Below are 15,580 nucleotides of genomic sequence, written 5' to 3' on the forward strand. Positions count from 1 at the left end.
ACGCGGACATGGCGCCGGGCTCGCTAATGCGTGTGTCCTGGGGAGGCCTGGCGCGGAGCTGGGGCCCAGGTGTTGTACGATCCTCCCGTCTTCGGGGTCGGCGAGCGTGTCTGCAGAGGTCCACATGGGGAACGTGGGGCTCGGAGGGGCACGTGGTCCCCTGCGGCGGGGAGCAGGACGTCCGGGGTCGAGCGTGGCTGTGCCACAGTCGGCGTCATCCACCGACAGCGCAAGTTGCATTTCACGTCATTCTCCGGTGTCTTGAAACATCGCTATTTTGATTTTATTCAGACGATCAAAACGACGCTACAGTCGCCTGCTGCACCCACGGGAGGCGGGAGGTTTGAGCCGGGGCCTCTCAGGTCCCAGCCACGGGCGCCGTGTGCACCGAGGCCGGGGCGGGGACGCGGCGTTTCCTGTCACTTCCTGTGCCCCCAGCGTGACCAAGGTGAGGGAGGCCCCCCGCCCTGCACAGCACAGCGGGGTGTGAGATCCTGTGTCGGGTCAGCGGGGGGCCTCTCTCACCTTGGGTGGGCAAGCCCAGCCGGTCGCCCCAGGTTCTGCCCCTCCCAGTGGCCCCCCGGTCCCCAGAGCAGCACAGCTTCAGAATGCCGCCGGACCCAGGGTTTGGCGAGCTGGTGCCTGGGCCCACGGCTTCTGCCCACACCGCCCCCCCAATCTCCCCTCTGCTCCCCGGCCACGGCCCCGGCCATGGCACCTGCCCCGGACCCTCGAGCACTTGCACTGGGACTAATTCTTGGCCTCCGTGGATGCAGGTTGGTTACCTGCACTTCGATGGCCGCTGGGTTGCTGTGCCCTGGCCAGCGGTTCTGATCCGGCGGCCCAGGGCCAGCTGGGCTGTCTCTGCGGACGCCGTCTGAGGGGCTCTGAGGCCGGGCCGCCTCCCTGGCCGCTGCCCGCGGCCCGGACGCTGCCCGGACGCTCGCGGACGCTCGGCGCGCAGATGCTTGGTTTCTTGTGACGTCAGCTCCTTCACATCCAGGCCGTGTTTTAGCTGGTGCCTCAGCTGCCGGCTCCAGCTTCCCAGGGGAGCCGGTACCACCCGGCCTGGAGACATGAGGAGGCAGGGATGTGAGAGGCGGGGGACAGGCCGGCCAGCCTGCCTGTAAATACCCGTTCCTGCTCCTGCCGGGGCCACCACCTGCATCGGTCAGGGGGGCAGGGCAGCGGGGCGCACAGGCGGAGGGAGAGAAGATGTCTCCTTTCACGCCCACCGCTCCCGGAGCATAAAGAACCCCGAGCCGGGGAGCAGGAGGGGAAGCGGTGAGTGCTGAGCTTCTCCGTTCTCTGCGCCGCGGGGGGCCGTGTGCATGCAGGGGGCTGCTGTGGGCCCCGGCCCCCCGCCGCACGGCTGTCTGGGGGGGCACAGACGGTGCCACTGCCGGCCAGGGGTGCGGCCGCAGCGGCTCTGGGTGCGGGGGAGGGGGCCCTTGTTTCTGAGGTGATGGATTTTAGGGGAATAAGCAGCCGGGCTGCAGCCGGGGGCCCGAGCCCAGGCCTGTCAGCGGCTGCTGGGCTGCTGGGCTCGGGGACGTGAGCGCATCTTCCGCGGAGCCCGGCGGGGGCCCCGGCCGGTGCGGCCGAGCTGGCGGCCGGCGGGGGCGTGTGGGCGGCTGGCCCGGCGCCCTGCGCTGCTGTGCGGGGAGGCTCAGCGGCCGCAGCCCGGAGCCAGGGGCCGGGGCGAGGCCGGCGGCGGCGGCACCTGCGCCCGGGGCTGAGCGCGGCTCCTGTTCCTGCTGCCTCTGCGGGTCCTGGCTCCGGTTTGCACTGACGGCAGCGTCGTGGCACGGCCGGTGTTGACGTGTGCTCATCGGCGGGTCCTCGGCGCTGGCGATGAGCTGAGCCAGGCCGCGTCTCGGCTCTGAGATGGTCGGAGGTAGACGCGGCGTCTCCGGCGGGGTGCGGGGCGGGGTGCGGGGCGTGGGGCGCGGGGCGTGGGGGCTTTTCTGACATCCATTTTGCGAGATGTTTTTGTGAAAGACAAATGACAGCAGGCGACCCCCCACTTCCCCCCCCCCCGTAGGCGGGTGGGGGCCGGCGGCCTGGCGGTTGGGGGTGGTGGGCCCCCCTACTGTGCAGGTGCCGGCATGGGGGAGCACGGCGCACCCCTCGCCCAGCAGACGGGGTGGGCCTGCAGCCAGCTCAGTGCAGGGGCAGCCCTGTGGCGGGGACCCTCGGCTTGTGAGGCGTGGGCTGTTGGGGTACAGGAGGGGCGGCAGGCGGGCGTGGGCTCACGTGCGTGCGTGCTCGTGGGCAGAGATGAGCTGTGTCATGGTGTCCCTGGGGCGACGGGGCATCTGGGCCTTTTCCTGCTCAGTGATCACGCACTGCCTTGCCGGCTCACGCAGACCCCCCTCAGACACGCTGCTGGAGGACCCACAGTGTGGCCAGGGGGGCCAAAGCATGGCCAGGGGACAGAGAGCGCGGCCGGGGGGACCTGGAGTGTGGCCGGGGGGGACACAGCGTGGCCGGGGGGACCCGGAGCATGGCCAGGGGACACTGTGCGGCTGGGGGAGGACACAGCACAGCCGGGGGGGACACAGCGCGGCCGGGGGGACCTGGAGTGTGGCCGGGGGGGACACAGCGTGGCCGGGGGGGACACAGCGTGGCTGGGGGTACCCAGAGCATGGCCAGGGGTGCACAGTGCACCCAGGGGGACCCAGAGCACGGCCGGGAGGGACACAGCACGGCCGGGGGGGACACAGCGCGGCCGGGGGGACACAGCGCGGCCGGGGGGACACAGCGCGGCTGGGGGGGACACAGCGCGGCCGGGGGAGACACAGCGCGGCCGGGGGGGACACAGCGCGGCCGGGGGGACCTGGAGCGTGGCCGGGGGCACACAGCGCGGCCGGGGGGGACACAGCGCGGCCGGGGGGGACACAGCGCGGCCGGGGGGACCCGGAGCACGGCCGGGGGGGACACAGCGTGGCCGGGGGCACACAGCGTGGCCGGGGGCACACAGCGCGGCCGGGGGGGACACAGCGCGGCCGGGGGGGACACAGCACGGCCAGGGGGACCCGGAGCGTGGCCGGCGGCTGCCGGGGCTGTGTCCTCCAGCCCCAGCTCGGGTCCTGCAGAGCCACGAGCAGGGAGCGTTGGTGCGGTGGCCCTGCCCGAGACAGCGGCACAGCAGCCCCGTCCTGTGCTCACGCGGCCGGGTCTCGTCCGTACTTGTGTCCTGGTCAAATGTGCGTGGACGCACTGTCGGCCACCGTCACAGAGTCCGAGCCGTTGGTGGCCGCGTGGCCAGTCACGTGTGCCGTGGGCTCAGCCCCAAGCTGGGGCTAAACCCCCCCAGACCTCGCCTTGGGCCACTGGGCCACCGCCGTGTGTCGCAGGCCACCTACTCAACGATCGGTCACAGGGGGCAGCCGGGACAATTGGGCACGCGGCAGGTGCCCCGCTCGGCCCTCCTTGGCCCCCTCTCCTCGGTGTGACCCTTGTGGGGCCCACATCCGGGTTGGCTGTGGCCTGGGGGAGGGTGCCCGTTTCCTGTACCCCCACCCTCGACTTGGTGGTGGTGGGGCTGTGTCCTGCCTGCTGGGCACCCCTGTCACCCATAGAAAGCGCAGCCCTCGGAGGCTCAGGTGGGCAGGTCCTGAGGTCAGGCCCTGAACCCTGCGAAGGACACACAGACGCAGGCTGCAGAGGTCTCTGGGGGGCCTTGGAGCTGGGCGCGCTGTGCTGTGTGCTGTTCTGGGGGTCGGGGCGCCCCTCAACTGCTGCTCTCCGGACCGGGGCCACCGGGGCCCCACAGGGGCAGGAAGCCCTCTAGGTTAGACGTCCAGCGTCTCCGCCCAAAGAAGCCCCCTTCCTGTGCCCCCTCCTGGAAGGCCCACAGGGACAGTGGGCGGGCCACAGCCCCGGTTACACGCGCCCTTCGGGCCTGCAGGACGCGGCTCCTAGGGCCTCGCCCCCGGGGTGCGTGGGCGCCTCGGCCCCCAGCCCCAGGCCTAGCACCCAGCGGCGGGTCATGTCGTTCGCGGGTCCGTTCATGGTCCGTTGGCCTTCGCGCCGGTGGGCGGCGCCGAGACAGCGCCCTCGGCACTGCGCGTCGGAACCGCGTCCGAACCGGGCCGGCAGCGGTCAGGCCGGCCCGGCGCGGGCCGGGCGGCACCACGGGGCCATCGTGTGTTTGGACCGGGCCATCTGTGTTCAGGGTTCTGCGTACGTGGGGTCGGCGAGTGCCTCGTTAGTGACCGGCTCCCCCCTTCCGCGTCTCCGGAGCCTCCGGCTGGTCCAGCCCCGTCGCAGGCGCCCCCCAGGCCACCGAGCCGGACCTGGGACCCAGCGGGTCTGCCGTTCGGTTCCGGGGCTGGGGGCAGTGGCGGGGTAAGAACCGCACCTCGGCGACAGCGTCCGTTCTCGGGGGCGCGTCCGGCCTCGCTCTGGCCGTCTGCAGGGCGGACGCGCCGCCCCCGCGCCGCCCGGGGGCGGGGGTAGAAGGGGGAGGGGGCTCCCAGCCCCGGCGCCGGCCGTCCTCGTCGGACTGGGCGGTCTGCACGTGTCTGGTCTTTGAACCGGTTGCAGTTTTAACGTCCCCTTCGTGGGAGGTGTAGGCAGAGCCCCCTCCGCAGGCGCGGAGCCGCCCGGTGGCGCGTGCGCGGGGGGCGGCCCCCCACGGCCTGCGCTCACTCCCCTGGGAAGCGGGGTGCCCACGGCGCCAGGGCGTCCCCCCGGGAACTGCCGCCACTGCCCAGCTCGCGCGTGTCAAGTTCACGTGGCGTAGTCGATTTTGAGTTTCGTATGTTTCAGTTTCGAGGCGTCGACTCGCCCCGAGAACGGGCGTCCCCGCCCCTCCCCCACCCCTGTCTCAGCACGCCCCTGCCGTTTATTTCCAGGTTTCTGAAAAACACATTTCTGCTGCCATTTCCAGGGCTTTCTGTTGGGGGTGCTACTCGTTCCGCTCCGTCTCTGGACCGTGTCAGCCGGGACCCCCTTCCCCCGTGCCCCTAGCGGGGTTAGGTCGCTGCGCACTGGGTAATCATCGAGCGCCTGCGTAATGGCTGGCATTAATATTCATGAGCTTCTAGCCACAGTGTTTTAAACCCTGCGAACCTAGTTTTTCTTGGAGATAATACTTGTCTTGATTTTCGTTGAGTTTCCCGAAGCGCTGTCTCAGATTTGCCCCTGCTCTTTCCAGCGGGCGCAGCCCCCTCTGCAGGCGGCCCCTCCCCACGGTGCCGTCTGCCCCCGCCCCCCCACAGGGCGTCCTGGGACCTCCTTGCTCTCACCCTGGGGTCCCTGCGACCTCTACCTGGATCTTCTGTCTCCAGCTCTGCCGCCCCCCCCCCCTTCTGGGTTTAATCTCTGGTTAAGATGGAGGGTCCGCAGTCCCCAGGTGGCCTGTTAGGAACTGGGCCACACAGCAGGAGGTGAGTGGCGGGTGAGCGAAGCTTCATCTGCATCTGCAGCCGCTCCCCAGCGCCAGCATCACGGCCTCGGCCCCACCTCAGATCTTCAGGTGTTAGACTCTCACAGGATCCCCGGCCCCCGATGCCACAAAGGTTGGGGCCCGCTGGGTTAAGACGTCCACCAGGATGTGCTGAGAAAGGGGCTGGGAGGGAAATTTTCCGAGACCTCGTTTGAAGGCGCCGTTTCGCGGGGGCTGGAAGCTTGAGTCAGAAATCATCTTCCCTGAGCCTCGGGTCTGAGAAGCCAGAAGGGTCTGGCTCTGCATCTTTTTCCGACCTTCCGCCCTCAGCGTTCCGAGTCCCGTGATGTGCCGCACGCGGTGCGAGGGCCTTTTCGTCCCTCGTGCCGGGCACTCCAGTACAGAAACTCGGGCCGTCCGCGCGGGGACCGTGTCGGCCGGTTCTTTCTTTGATGCTTGTCCCCCTGGAACCCTTTCTTCTAGACCTGTCGATGATCACTCGTCGGGACCCCTGATGGCGCCCTAATTTTTTTTTCCGCTTTCCGTTTATGTTCGTTTTATTTTCTAGGAGGTATCTTCCATATTTTTTTGTCCAAACCACCTCTCCAGTTTGCTGTCTCATCTGCATTTTTGAATGTTTAAGGTTCTTTCTGTGCCCCGAAGCTTCCCTCTTAAAACCGCGTCTTGCTCCTGCTCCTTTGAGGTCAGGCGTGGCGGGGGACCCCTGACGACGTGTAGCGGCGTGGGTCCTCGCGGGGTCCGTGCGTGAACGCCCCTCACCCGCGCGGCACGGGTGTGTCGGAGCCGGGCCTCGCCCCGCGGGCAGGCCCGCCCAGGTCCGTGCCCTCTGCCGCAGGGTCGGCGCCGTGGTCTTGGTCACTCGCACGCTGGGGCTTGCACCCTCGTGAGTGGAGTGCCGTCATGGGCTCCCGCCGCCGTGAGGACCGTGAACGAAGCGCGAGCACCTGCCCTCGTGACGCCAGCGCTCGGGGTCCTGCGGACGCGGGAGACGTGGGTGCGCGACGCGGTCGCCCGGGGGTGTCCTTGTTCCCCCTGGTCCTCAGGCCGTCGTTTCCACCGAGGCTCCTCCCAGCGGCTGGTTTTGGCCTCGGAGCCTTTCCTCACCCAGTGACCCTTGGTCGTCTGTCCACACTGACGTGCGGGCACCGGGAAGCTGGCGGACCCCCGAGGTGGCCAGTGCGGGTGCGTGGGGGGGCCTTGCGCTGCCCTCATTCTGCCGGCTGCCTAGGTGAGGGCAGGGTCACCTCAGGAGTGAAGCCTGTGCCGTGGGCACAGCCGGAGCCTCCAGCTCGCGGGCCCGCAGGGCCCAGCCCTGCTCAGTTCCCTGGGGACCAGCTTCCGACGTGGCACTGCCCCTCCCGTCCTCTGTTACCATGGGTTATCCAGTGTTTTCCTCCTCTGCCTGGGGTCTTGGAGGAGCGTAGGTGACAGGTGTGTCCCTGCACCAGCCAGGCTGCGTTAGTGTCAGGGGCCAGGCCCCCTCGGCCCCCGCCGGAACCCAGGCCCCCTCGGCCCCCGCCTGGACCCGGGCCCCCTCAGCCCCTGCCATTGGCGCCCCCCAGGACATGCCGAGGTGGCAGAGGCAGGCTTGAGCGGGAGGGCAGTGCGGTCCCCTCGGCCCGCCTCGGACGACAGGCCGTCTCCTCCGTGAGCGTCTTCGAGGTTCTGTCGGCAGTGATGTTAAAATCGGCCGGTCCCGGCCGTCACGGCTCCAGGTGAATTCCCAGATTGGTCACGACGGGGTCGCACCAGGAAGGTGTCTGAGCGGCTGTGCAGGACAGATGCCCAGGACACCAGGCGGGGCCCTGCCCGGGTCCGCAGCCTGGACCTCGCCCTGGCCTCCGTCTGCCCCGCTCCGGTGCTGTCTGGACAGAGGGACCCCAGCAGTGCGTCATGGGGTGCAGTCACGTGCGGGGGCTGCCCGGGTGGCCGTCGGAGTGGACGGGCCTCTCCAGCTGCCCTCCAGGGTCACGCAGCGGGGGGTCCGTCTGGTAGGAGCTCCTTGGCCTCAGCCAGGAAGGACAGTGAGTTTGAGTGGGACTGTCACTCGCCACCCCAGTGGCGGGTTCTGTGACGTGAGCAGTGTGTGCTGGACGTGCCCAACAGCTGGCTCTCTGGGCAAAGCCGAAGGAAAGCGTGGGGTGACGGCTCCCGCCTGGGCTGCTTGCCACAGCCAGCATGTCACCGAGGTGGCGTTGGGAAGAGATGCCCGGCTGGCTGGAGAGCGGGCCCCCACCCCACCAGCCGTCCCTGCGGCCCGGGGACGGTTCCGCTGTCGCAGACGGGGGCAGCGTGGGTGCCGAGTTCTGCGGTCCACCGCCACCGGCCAGACGGGCTCCGGCCACCCCCTTCCGAGTGGCGCCTATGACGTTCGACACAAGGCACCTGGGCCGACGACGAGCAGCTTCGGGGTCGTGGGCGAAGGGGCAGCGTCCACGCCTGCTTCTTCCGAGCCTTTCCCCTCATCCGTCCCCCTCCCTCTCCTGGCTTCGCGGTGGGCCTGGGGGTGACGTAGCATGTCAGGCCGTCGCTCTGCAGGCCGGTGCTAAACGCCTTCCCCCGGGTGGGCCGTCCACATTCCACTCACCCAAACGTGCCGTGTCCCGGACCAGACCCTGCCGGGTCCCCCTGGAGTGCAGGGGTGTGGGGAGCAGGCGCCGGTCCAAGGGAGGTGGCCGCAGGGTGCCGACGGGGCCGCTCGACGCCCTTCTGGGAGACCTTCGTCCTCCCCGTTCTGAGCTCCCAGCCGCCCAGCCCGCTGGTGGCCCGTGCGGTGGCAGCCGTCCGAGGACCCCCTTCCCCGAGCTCGCGGCAGTTCCCGAGGACCTCACAGAGCCCTTCGACACGGGGCCTCCTCTACCGGTGTTTCCCGTTTGAATTTTAAAATGAGACACGTTTGTTCATTCATTCACTTAAATTCATTCATTCATTCATTCAAACCCAGTACGAGTTAACATAAATAACACCTTCGTCATGAAAACTGTTCTCTAAACAAAAAGCAGTTGAGCGAGCGGGTGGCAGCCCTGCGAAGCCCACCGACACCTGGCTGGGGGCTGTGCCCACTCACCGCCGGTGGCAGCGGCGTCCGGGGTCAGCACGCAAGGACAGCCCAGTGCGGGGGACGGCGGGGGACAGCGGGGACAGTCCAGTGCGGGGGACGGCGGGGGACAGTGGGGGACAGCCCAGTGCGGGGGGACAGCAGGGGGACAGCGGGGGGACAGCGGGGGACAGCGGGGGGACAGCGGGGGACAGCGGGGGGACAGCGGGGGGACAGCGGGGGACCCCGGGGCATCCCCGCAGCCTTCCCAGCGACCGCGGACTTTCTCCCGCCATGTTTCCTGAGACCCACGAGCGCCGTGCGCTGCAGGTTGGCGGCGGTGGAGCCGTCTCGGCCTCCTCCTGCCTCGGGGCATCAGGCAGCTTGGTCACGCGTCGGGCACGCTTCCGTGACGTCACACGCATCGGACACGCGGGTCCCCCACCTGTAAGCGGGGCGAGGATGGCGGACGCTGTCTCGTTGCTGCGGGCGTGGTTTGCGCGCGTGGCCCCCCTGCGGGGGTCTCGGGGACCCTCGGGGTCTCGAGCTCGCTTGGCTTAGCCGGGCTCCTCCACCCCGTTCTCGGGCAGAAGACACAGCCCACGGCTGGGCCGTCCTTGCGTTGGGGGCCCACCTGCCTGAGGCTCTGTCCTCGGTCGCCCTGTCCTGCTCTCTGAGCTGGGGACGTGGGTGGGGACAGGTGGCGTGCTGAGCACATGCTGAGTCCTCCGCTCGACGCCACCCAGAGCTGGGCCTGCTGGTCACACGCCATCCCTCGGTGGACGTCGATGGGGGGCGGGCTGCGGAGGCGGGACAGGCTCACAGGGGGCTGTTTGCGCCCCGGAGTGACGGCCGCGCATCCGCGGCCGGCCGTGTCCCCACCCGCCTGGGGGTCCCACGTGAGGGGAGGCGGCCGCCCTCGCGGGGTTCTGGGCGTGCGGCGCGGCAGGGGCGTGCAGCCGGAGGGCGGAGCAGCCTCCCGGGAGTGGAGCTGGCGTCCCTGTGGCAGCCTGCAGGGCGGTGTCCGGACCGCGCCGCGGGTCTGCCGAGTGGCCTCAAACTCTGCTGCGCTGCGCGGCGGCGTCTCCTCACAGCACACCGTGCACGTGGCATTTCCAGTGCGTTCTCAGAGCCCGGGCTCCGAGCGGGTGGCCTTCTTGGGTCCTGCGTGTGGTCCCCTCGCCAGCCAGCGACAGGGCCAGAACCCCACCCCGCACCCCGGTGCCTGCGACGCCCCCCCTCGCCAAACCCGGCTCTTGCTTGTTGTGGTCTCGACACGCTTTGTGGTGGAAGGTGCTGGAAGCCGGTGCCAGGCAGTCTCCGGCCGTGGAGCCGGGGCCGGGTCGATGGCGGCCGTGGCCCCGTGCCCCCTCGCCAGCAGCTCCCGCGCTCACGGGGTCTGTCACAGGGCTGAGGTGGCAGCTGTCTGTTCCCGTGGTTACCAGCGTGAGCGCGCGCGCAGTCAGGAAGGGCCTCGTGTTCCTTTTTTAGGCGTGAACGTACGTGTATATTTAGAATGAGAACACAAATCAAAACAAAGGATTCAATTTAAATGCCACCAGCCTCACAAAGTCCGGGAAAGTGCCGAGAAGGACGCTCACCGTTGGGTGTCTGCTCGGCGTGACCCCGTACCCCGCCCCCCGTGTTTCGTGGCTGCAAACACCTCGCCCTCTCAGGTGACAACCTTGCGATGCTTTCTGTAGAGAAACCGCAGAGATAGTCACCTCGGTCTTCCCTGTAACGCTGTTGTCAGAATCTTACTTTTTGGCCATTTCAAGATTTTTTTGTGCAAAGAGTCACCTTATCCATCACTCGAGATGACAGTCACGCACTCACCACGCTTGTCGTCATGACAATCACGCACTCACCACGCTTGTCGTCAAGGCCTCGCCACAGGTGCACGTGACTCGTGTGCCGTCTTCATTCACGGTCCGGGCTCCTTGGAGGTGAGCGCGGCGCGTGACTCAGTCCCGCCGTTTCCGTGGGAACGTGTGAACACCCCTCACGCGGGAGCCCCACCGCCCGCGGTCCTGCCGAAGATGCGCGCCCACGAGCGCGGCGGTTCTTCCACAGTCTGAGACACGCAGCTCCGTGTCGTGAGCCATAATTTTTATCCGGAACGGTCGCTTCTGCTGCGCAGCCAGGCACTGGCTCGTTGGTACCTGCTTGTCCTGCGAAGCAGCTCGTAGCTGCCCAGTAAGACGCCCGCGTCCACCGCGTGCCTGAAACACCTTCTTCTGTTAATTGTGGTTAAAAAAAGTAACATAAAATGTACTATCTTAACCTTTCTTTGTGATTCTTTTTATTGAGATTTTTTTAGAGCGGTTTTAGGTTCACAGTCAAATCGAGGGGAGGGCACAGTGATTCCCACGGGCCACCTGCCCACACACGCCCAGCCTCCCCACAGCCCGTGTCCCGCAGAGGGAGCGCGTGTTACGGCGACGACCCTGCGTGGACGCCCCGACGTCACCCAGCACCCACCCCCACGTTAGGGTTCTCTGCGGCAGGGGGTGGGGGGCACCCGCTGTGGGCTCCGACGGCTCTGTCAGGGCACGGTCCACCCTGACGGCGTCGCGGGGCGCCTCCACGCCCGTCGCCCCCGCCCCACACCCTCGCTCCCTGCCACCACCACCCCCCGCCCCGCCCTCCCCCTTCTCGCCCCCCCGCCCCGCCCTCGCCCCTCGCCCCCCGCAGCCCCCTGTCTCTCCACTGTCCCCACGGATTTGCCTTTCCCAGGAGGTCGCACGGTCGGAGTCACAGGACGTGCACATAAGTTTTCTCCAGGTCGTTTCCATCCTGGTAGCTCGTTTCTCTTTATCACTGAACAGCGTCCCGCTGTCTGGATGGACTGGAGTTTATGCGCCCATCACCCCCCTGGAGGGCGTCCTGGTGGCCTCTTAGTTTGGGCAAACACGGGCAGAGCTGCCACGGATGTCCCCGTGCAGGTTTCCGTGTGACCCGCGTTCTCGGCTCCTCTGGGCGAGTGTGGAGCGCCGTGCCGGCCAGGCCGCGTGTGCGGGGTGTGCGGGGTGTGCGGGGTGTGCGGCCGCAGGACCGCGTCGCCTCCGGGCTGTGCGCGTGCGGCGGGTGAGTGTGCAGCCCGAGCGTTAGGCCGCCCGCACCGTCGCCCTGCGCCCGGGGCCCGGGCCCCTCCGCGTCAGCTGCTGACCGTGGATGAGTGTCACGAGACGCAGGGCGTGAGCGGCAGTGCCGGGCATCGGGGTGACGGCGCCCGCGTGCACAGTGCGGGCCGGCTCGCGGTCGGTGTCCCGAGGTGCCCTGTGGCTCCTGCGGCTCGGGCACCACCAGCGAGGAGCCTGTGCTCCGGGGGCTCCGCCGACGCCCTTCGTGCAGGATCGTTCGGGTCCTGCCCCGCCGTCGGAAGGTCGCGGCGCGGTGTCCCCAGGGGACCCCAGCGAGCCGTCCAAGCTGCGCGTGTTACGTCTTCAGAAAGGTTTACGGTGGAAGGAACAAGCGAACAGCACAGAGGTCGTTTTTTTTCTGAAACCAGCGTTTTGGAGGGCGGGGGGGACGCTGCCTTCTGTCTTCTGTCCGTGAGAGGAGAGGCCTTGGGGGGCTGCTAAGGAGGAGCGTCCGGCTCGGACACGGGGCAGGGAGCCCCGGCCGCCCGGCTCGGAGGTTGGGCCGGTGCGGGGCAGCAGGGGTGTGTCCGCGCGGGGCAGGCGCGTGGTGACTGGCACACGGTGGCTGCGGGACACAGGGCCTGAAGGCGCCCTTTGTTCTGCCGAGCTCGGCCCGGTTCTGAATGGCGGCTTTCTCTGCCCTGCGTGGGGGCCGGGGGTGCTCGGCTCTCGATGCGCCCCCTCTTCACGTTCTGCCTCTACCGCGTCCCTTGCCTGTGGCTCAGGAAGGCCCTTTGGCAGCTTCCTCGTCCACCGGGCCCCGGCTCCGCCTCCCTCACCCGAGGACCCCACCGTGCAGGGGCCTGTGAGCAGGGGTCCCTCGTGGCCCGACCCCCAGTGGCCCCCCCCAGTCAGGCCAGTCTGCCTGCTCCCCCCTTGGTGTCCCCTCCTTGCCCCTCCCCCGTCCCATCCCCCAGTCCTCCCCTCGAGTCTGCTCAGAGGCCACTGGCCCTCCGTGGAGGCTCACACCCCCCCTCAGCACCCAGGCTTGTGCCCCCCACCCCGTGGCCTCTGTGAGGGTGGGGTCCCTCTGCTTCGATCTTGGGTGTGTCCTCCTGGGCATTTGCTGGACTTCCTTCAGTGAACATGACCCTCCGTGACAAAGGACAGACCACCCCCCCTCACACCAGGGTGCCCCATGAGGCCCCAGCGCCCAGGGCTGGTCAGCGATGGGCTGCAGCACTGCCCGCTACCCGGGCAGAATGTCACCGCTGCTATCTGGGTCAGCCGGGCCGAGTCACGTGGCTGCAGCCGCCCAGGGGCCTCGCACTGCAGCGTCTTTGCTCGCGTGGGGGGTGGGGGTGGGGGCCGCAGGTGGCAGAACCGGGCGGGGGGCAGGACCCAGTGTGGGGGGCAGGACCGGGCGTGGGGGCCAGGACTGGGCATGGGGGGCAGGACCTGGTGTGGGGGGCAGGACCAGGCATGGGAGGGCAGGACCGGGGAGGGCAGGACCGGGCAGGGGGGCAGGACCGGGCGTGGGGGCCAGGACTGGGCATGGGGGGCAGGACCGGGCATGGGAGGGCAGGACCGGGGTGGGCAGGACCGGGCAGGGGGGCAGGACCGGGCGTGACGCCCAAGCCGGAAGGAACAGACGCCCCACTGTGCGTCGATGCGGCGCTTCTGGCTGTGGACACAGTGCGTGCGACTCTGGGAAATGGGAAACGCACCGCGGAGCGCAGGGTTTCGGCGGCCCTCGTGCTGCTCCCTGGGGGTGAGCCGCCGAGGACGCGCCCTGGGCGTCCGCGCCGTGGGGGTCAAGGCCTGTGGATGAGCCCTGCTCGGTTAAAGTCCCTCCTGCGGCCAGTTATACTTCAGGGTTCCAGCAACACGCTTTCGCCACTTAAAAGTGTGACATGGTGACCCCTGTCTTGGTGGGAGTGTGGCACTTGCCTGCTGGGGTGCAGGGTACCACACAAACCCCCAAACCCTTCTCAACTTAGGATGACAGGAGCGGCATGTGGCCAGGCGAGGGTTTGGTCCGAGAGCCGTGTGTCGGGCCCACCCCATCACCCCGAGGACACAGCGGGCCATGGCATCCTCGCCGGGAGCCCCGTGTCCTGTCCCCCCACAGGTGTGTCGCCCCCAGACCCAGACGGCCTGGGCGCTTCAGCGGAGGAGTCTGAGACGGGCCCCCCAGGGACAGGGCCCCCACGTCCCACGTTCCAGCATCCCGCCTGTGTGGCTGGCGTTTTTGGTTTTGCTTGTAACATTTAGCTAATTTGTTTCCAGACCTTTTAGCATACACACGCTTTAAGCACGTTGATGTAACTGTCTACATGACTCGCAGAATCTTGTTTTTCTCGACGTAGTGATCTGAGCACGTCGTTGAACGCACGTTGTAAACACCAGCTTTTTAAAAACTGCTAAATAAACCATCATGTGGACTTACCGTCAGAGAACCATGGCCCATGAACGAAATCTACTTTATTTTAACCTGAAATTTACCGTGTAAATTCACCCCCCCCCCCGTTCTGCTCCCGTCTCTGTGCGCGGGGCTCCTCGCACTCCTCCCGAGTGGACTCACACGGCGTTCGTCCCTCTGGGACTGGCTTATGTCACTCAGCGTTTGTCCCCAAGGTCCATCCATGCTGCAGGCGTCCGGTCTCCTCTCTGTTTAAGGCTGGATCGCATTCCACTGCGTGGAGGGACCCCATTCTGCGTATCGTTCCTGTGCCGAGCCAGGGGTCCCCGATGCTGGGGCGTGGACCGGATCCGGGCCGCACAGCAGGTGAGCAGCGCCACCTGTGTCTGCGGCCGCCCCCAGCGCCGGCGTCACCGCCTCGGCTCCGCCTGGGGCAGCAGGCCTCAGATGCTCACAGGAGCACCAAGCCCCGGTGCCGCAGACATTGGGGGCCGCTGGCTGCGGGGCGTTCGGGACGTTCGGCGGTTGTGGGTGACGCTGCTGGGAGCGTGGTCGCAGACCCCCGTGGTGGCCTCTGCTCACGGCTCTCCGGGGCGGGCCCTGAGCGGGGCTGGCGCGTGCTCTTCCCACCCACGGGCCTTCGAGGGGCCGCCGGGCCCTTTCCGCCGCGTCCGCGCCGTTTTTCCCTCCCGCCGGCGGCGGCTGAGGACCCCGTGGCCCGTTCCCGCCGGCCGTCCCGGGGGCGTGGACTGCGAGCCCCCGGGGCCCCGGCTGTGACTCTCCGGCGAGCAGTGACTCTGAGCGAGGCGTCCTGCACGCCGGCCGTGTGGCGTCTTCTCGGGGCGGGGAGGGGGGGTGGCCCGCGACGCCCTCGGCCCTTCGTCAGTCACGTCGGCTGCTGGTTTTGAGCACAGGCCGCACGCCACGCGGGTCAGTCTTGGTGGCTGTTGGAGCTGCCGCCGGCCATGGGGAGGAAGCAGAGGGTCCAGGCGCGTGAACCCAGGTCCCGCGTGGCAGCGCGACTATGTGTACACGGAGCGGGGACGACTGTGCCCATCTCACTTTATTTTTTCCAAATCTATAATCGGACTTTTTTATAATACGAAATTCACTGAGAAGGGAAGAGACTTGCGTGGAGTGGGCACTCAGGAGGCGCTTGGTGCTGGCGAGGACGCCCCCGTCCCCGCCGCCCGCGGTGGCCGCCGTGCAGGCAGCTGGCCGGAGCGGGCCGACAGTTGTCTTGTCCCCCGGGCACCTGTCCCGTGGATCTGGCCGGTAGCAGCCGCCCGGAGACATCTTGCTCGTCTGCGTCTGGTCCTCACCCTTCCTGGAGCAGCCACTGGGCGGTCAGGTGAAGGCCGTGGGCGGGCGGCAGCCGCCTTCGCGTCCGAGCCTCTGGTCCTGAAGGGGCCGTGGGGTCGGGTGCGCCTGAGGCTTGCGATCGACCCAGGAGCGAGGTGCATCAGTGCAGGACACCGGGCGCCGTGTCCTCTGAGGGCCCTGGGCATGAGGAGGGTGCTGGGGGGGCGCCCCGGGGCGCCCGGTCCCGGGGCTGCCTCGCTGTTCCGTGCCCGCACAGCTGCCCCGGCGCGGAGGGCGCGCTCCAGGTCGCGGTGGCGTGG

The 15,580-nt window shown here is 68.4% G+C and overlaps 1 protein-coding gene across 4 annotated transcripts in view; it reads left to right on the forward strand.

Annotated features, from left to right (window-relative positions):
- The window catches only part of PRKCZ (protein kinase C zeta), a 71,151-nt gene that overhangs the window by 13,393 nt on the left and 42,178 nt on the right, over positions 1–15,580 (forward strand). The window contains exon 1 of one of the 4 annotated variants that reach the window (XM_036227715.1): positions 1,014–1,284. The exons of 2 other annotated variants lie outside the window; for them this stretch is intronic. Coding sequence is in view for 1 of the 2 variants with exons in the window: in XM_036227713.1 (XP_036083606.1) it covers positions 1,888–1,897 (10 nt within the window). In the remaining variant the exon portion in view is untranslated. Of the gene's footprint in view, positions 1–1,013; positions 1,285–1,814; positions 1,898–15,580 lie in introns of those variants that run through there. One more of the 4 variants, XM_036227713.1, reaches the window with a different exon arrangement.

Source organism: Rousettus aegyptiacus, unplaced genomic scaffold, assembly GCF_014176215.1.
Source record: "Rousettus aegyptiacus isolate mRouAeg1 unplaced genomic scaffold, mRouAeg1.p scaffold_m13_p_1, whole genome shotgun sequence".
Classification (NCBI taxonomy): domain Eukaryota; kingdom Metazoa; phylum Chordata; class Mammalia; order Chiroptera; family Pteropodidae; genus Rousettus; species Rousettus aegyptiacus.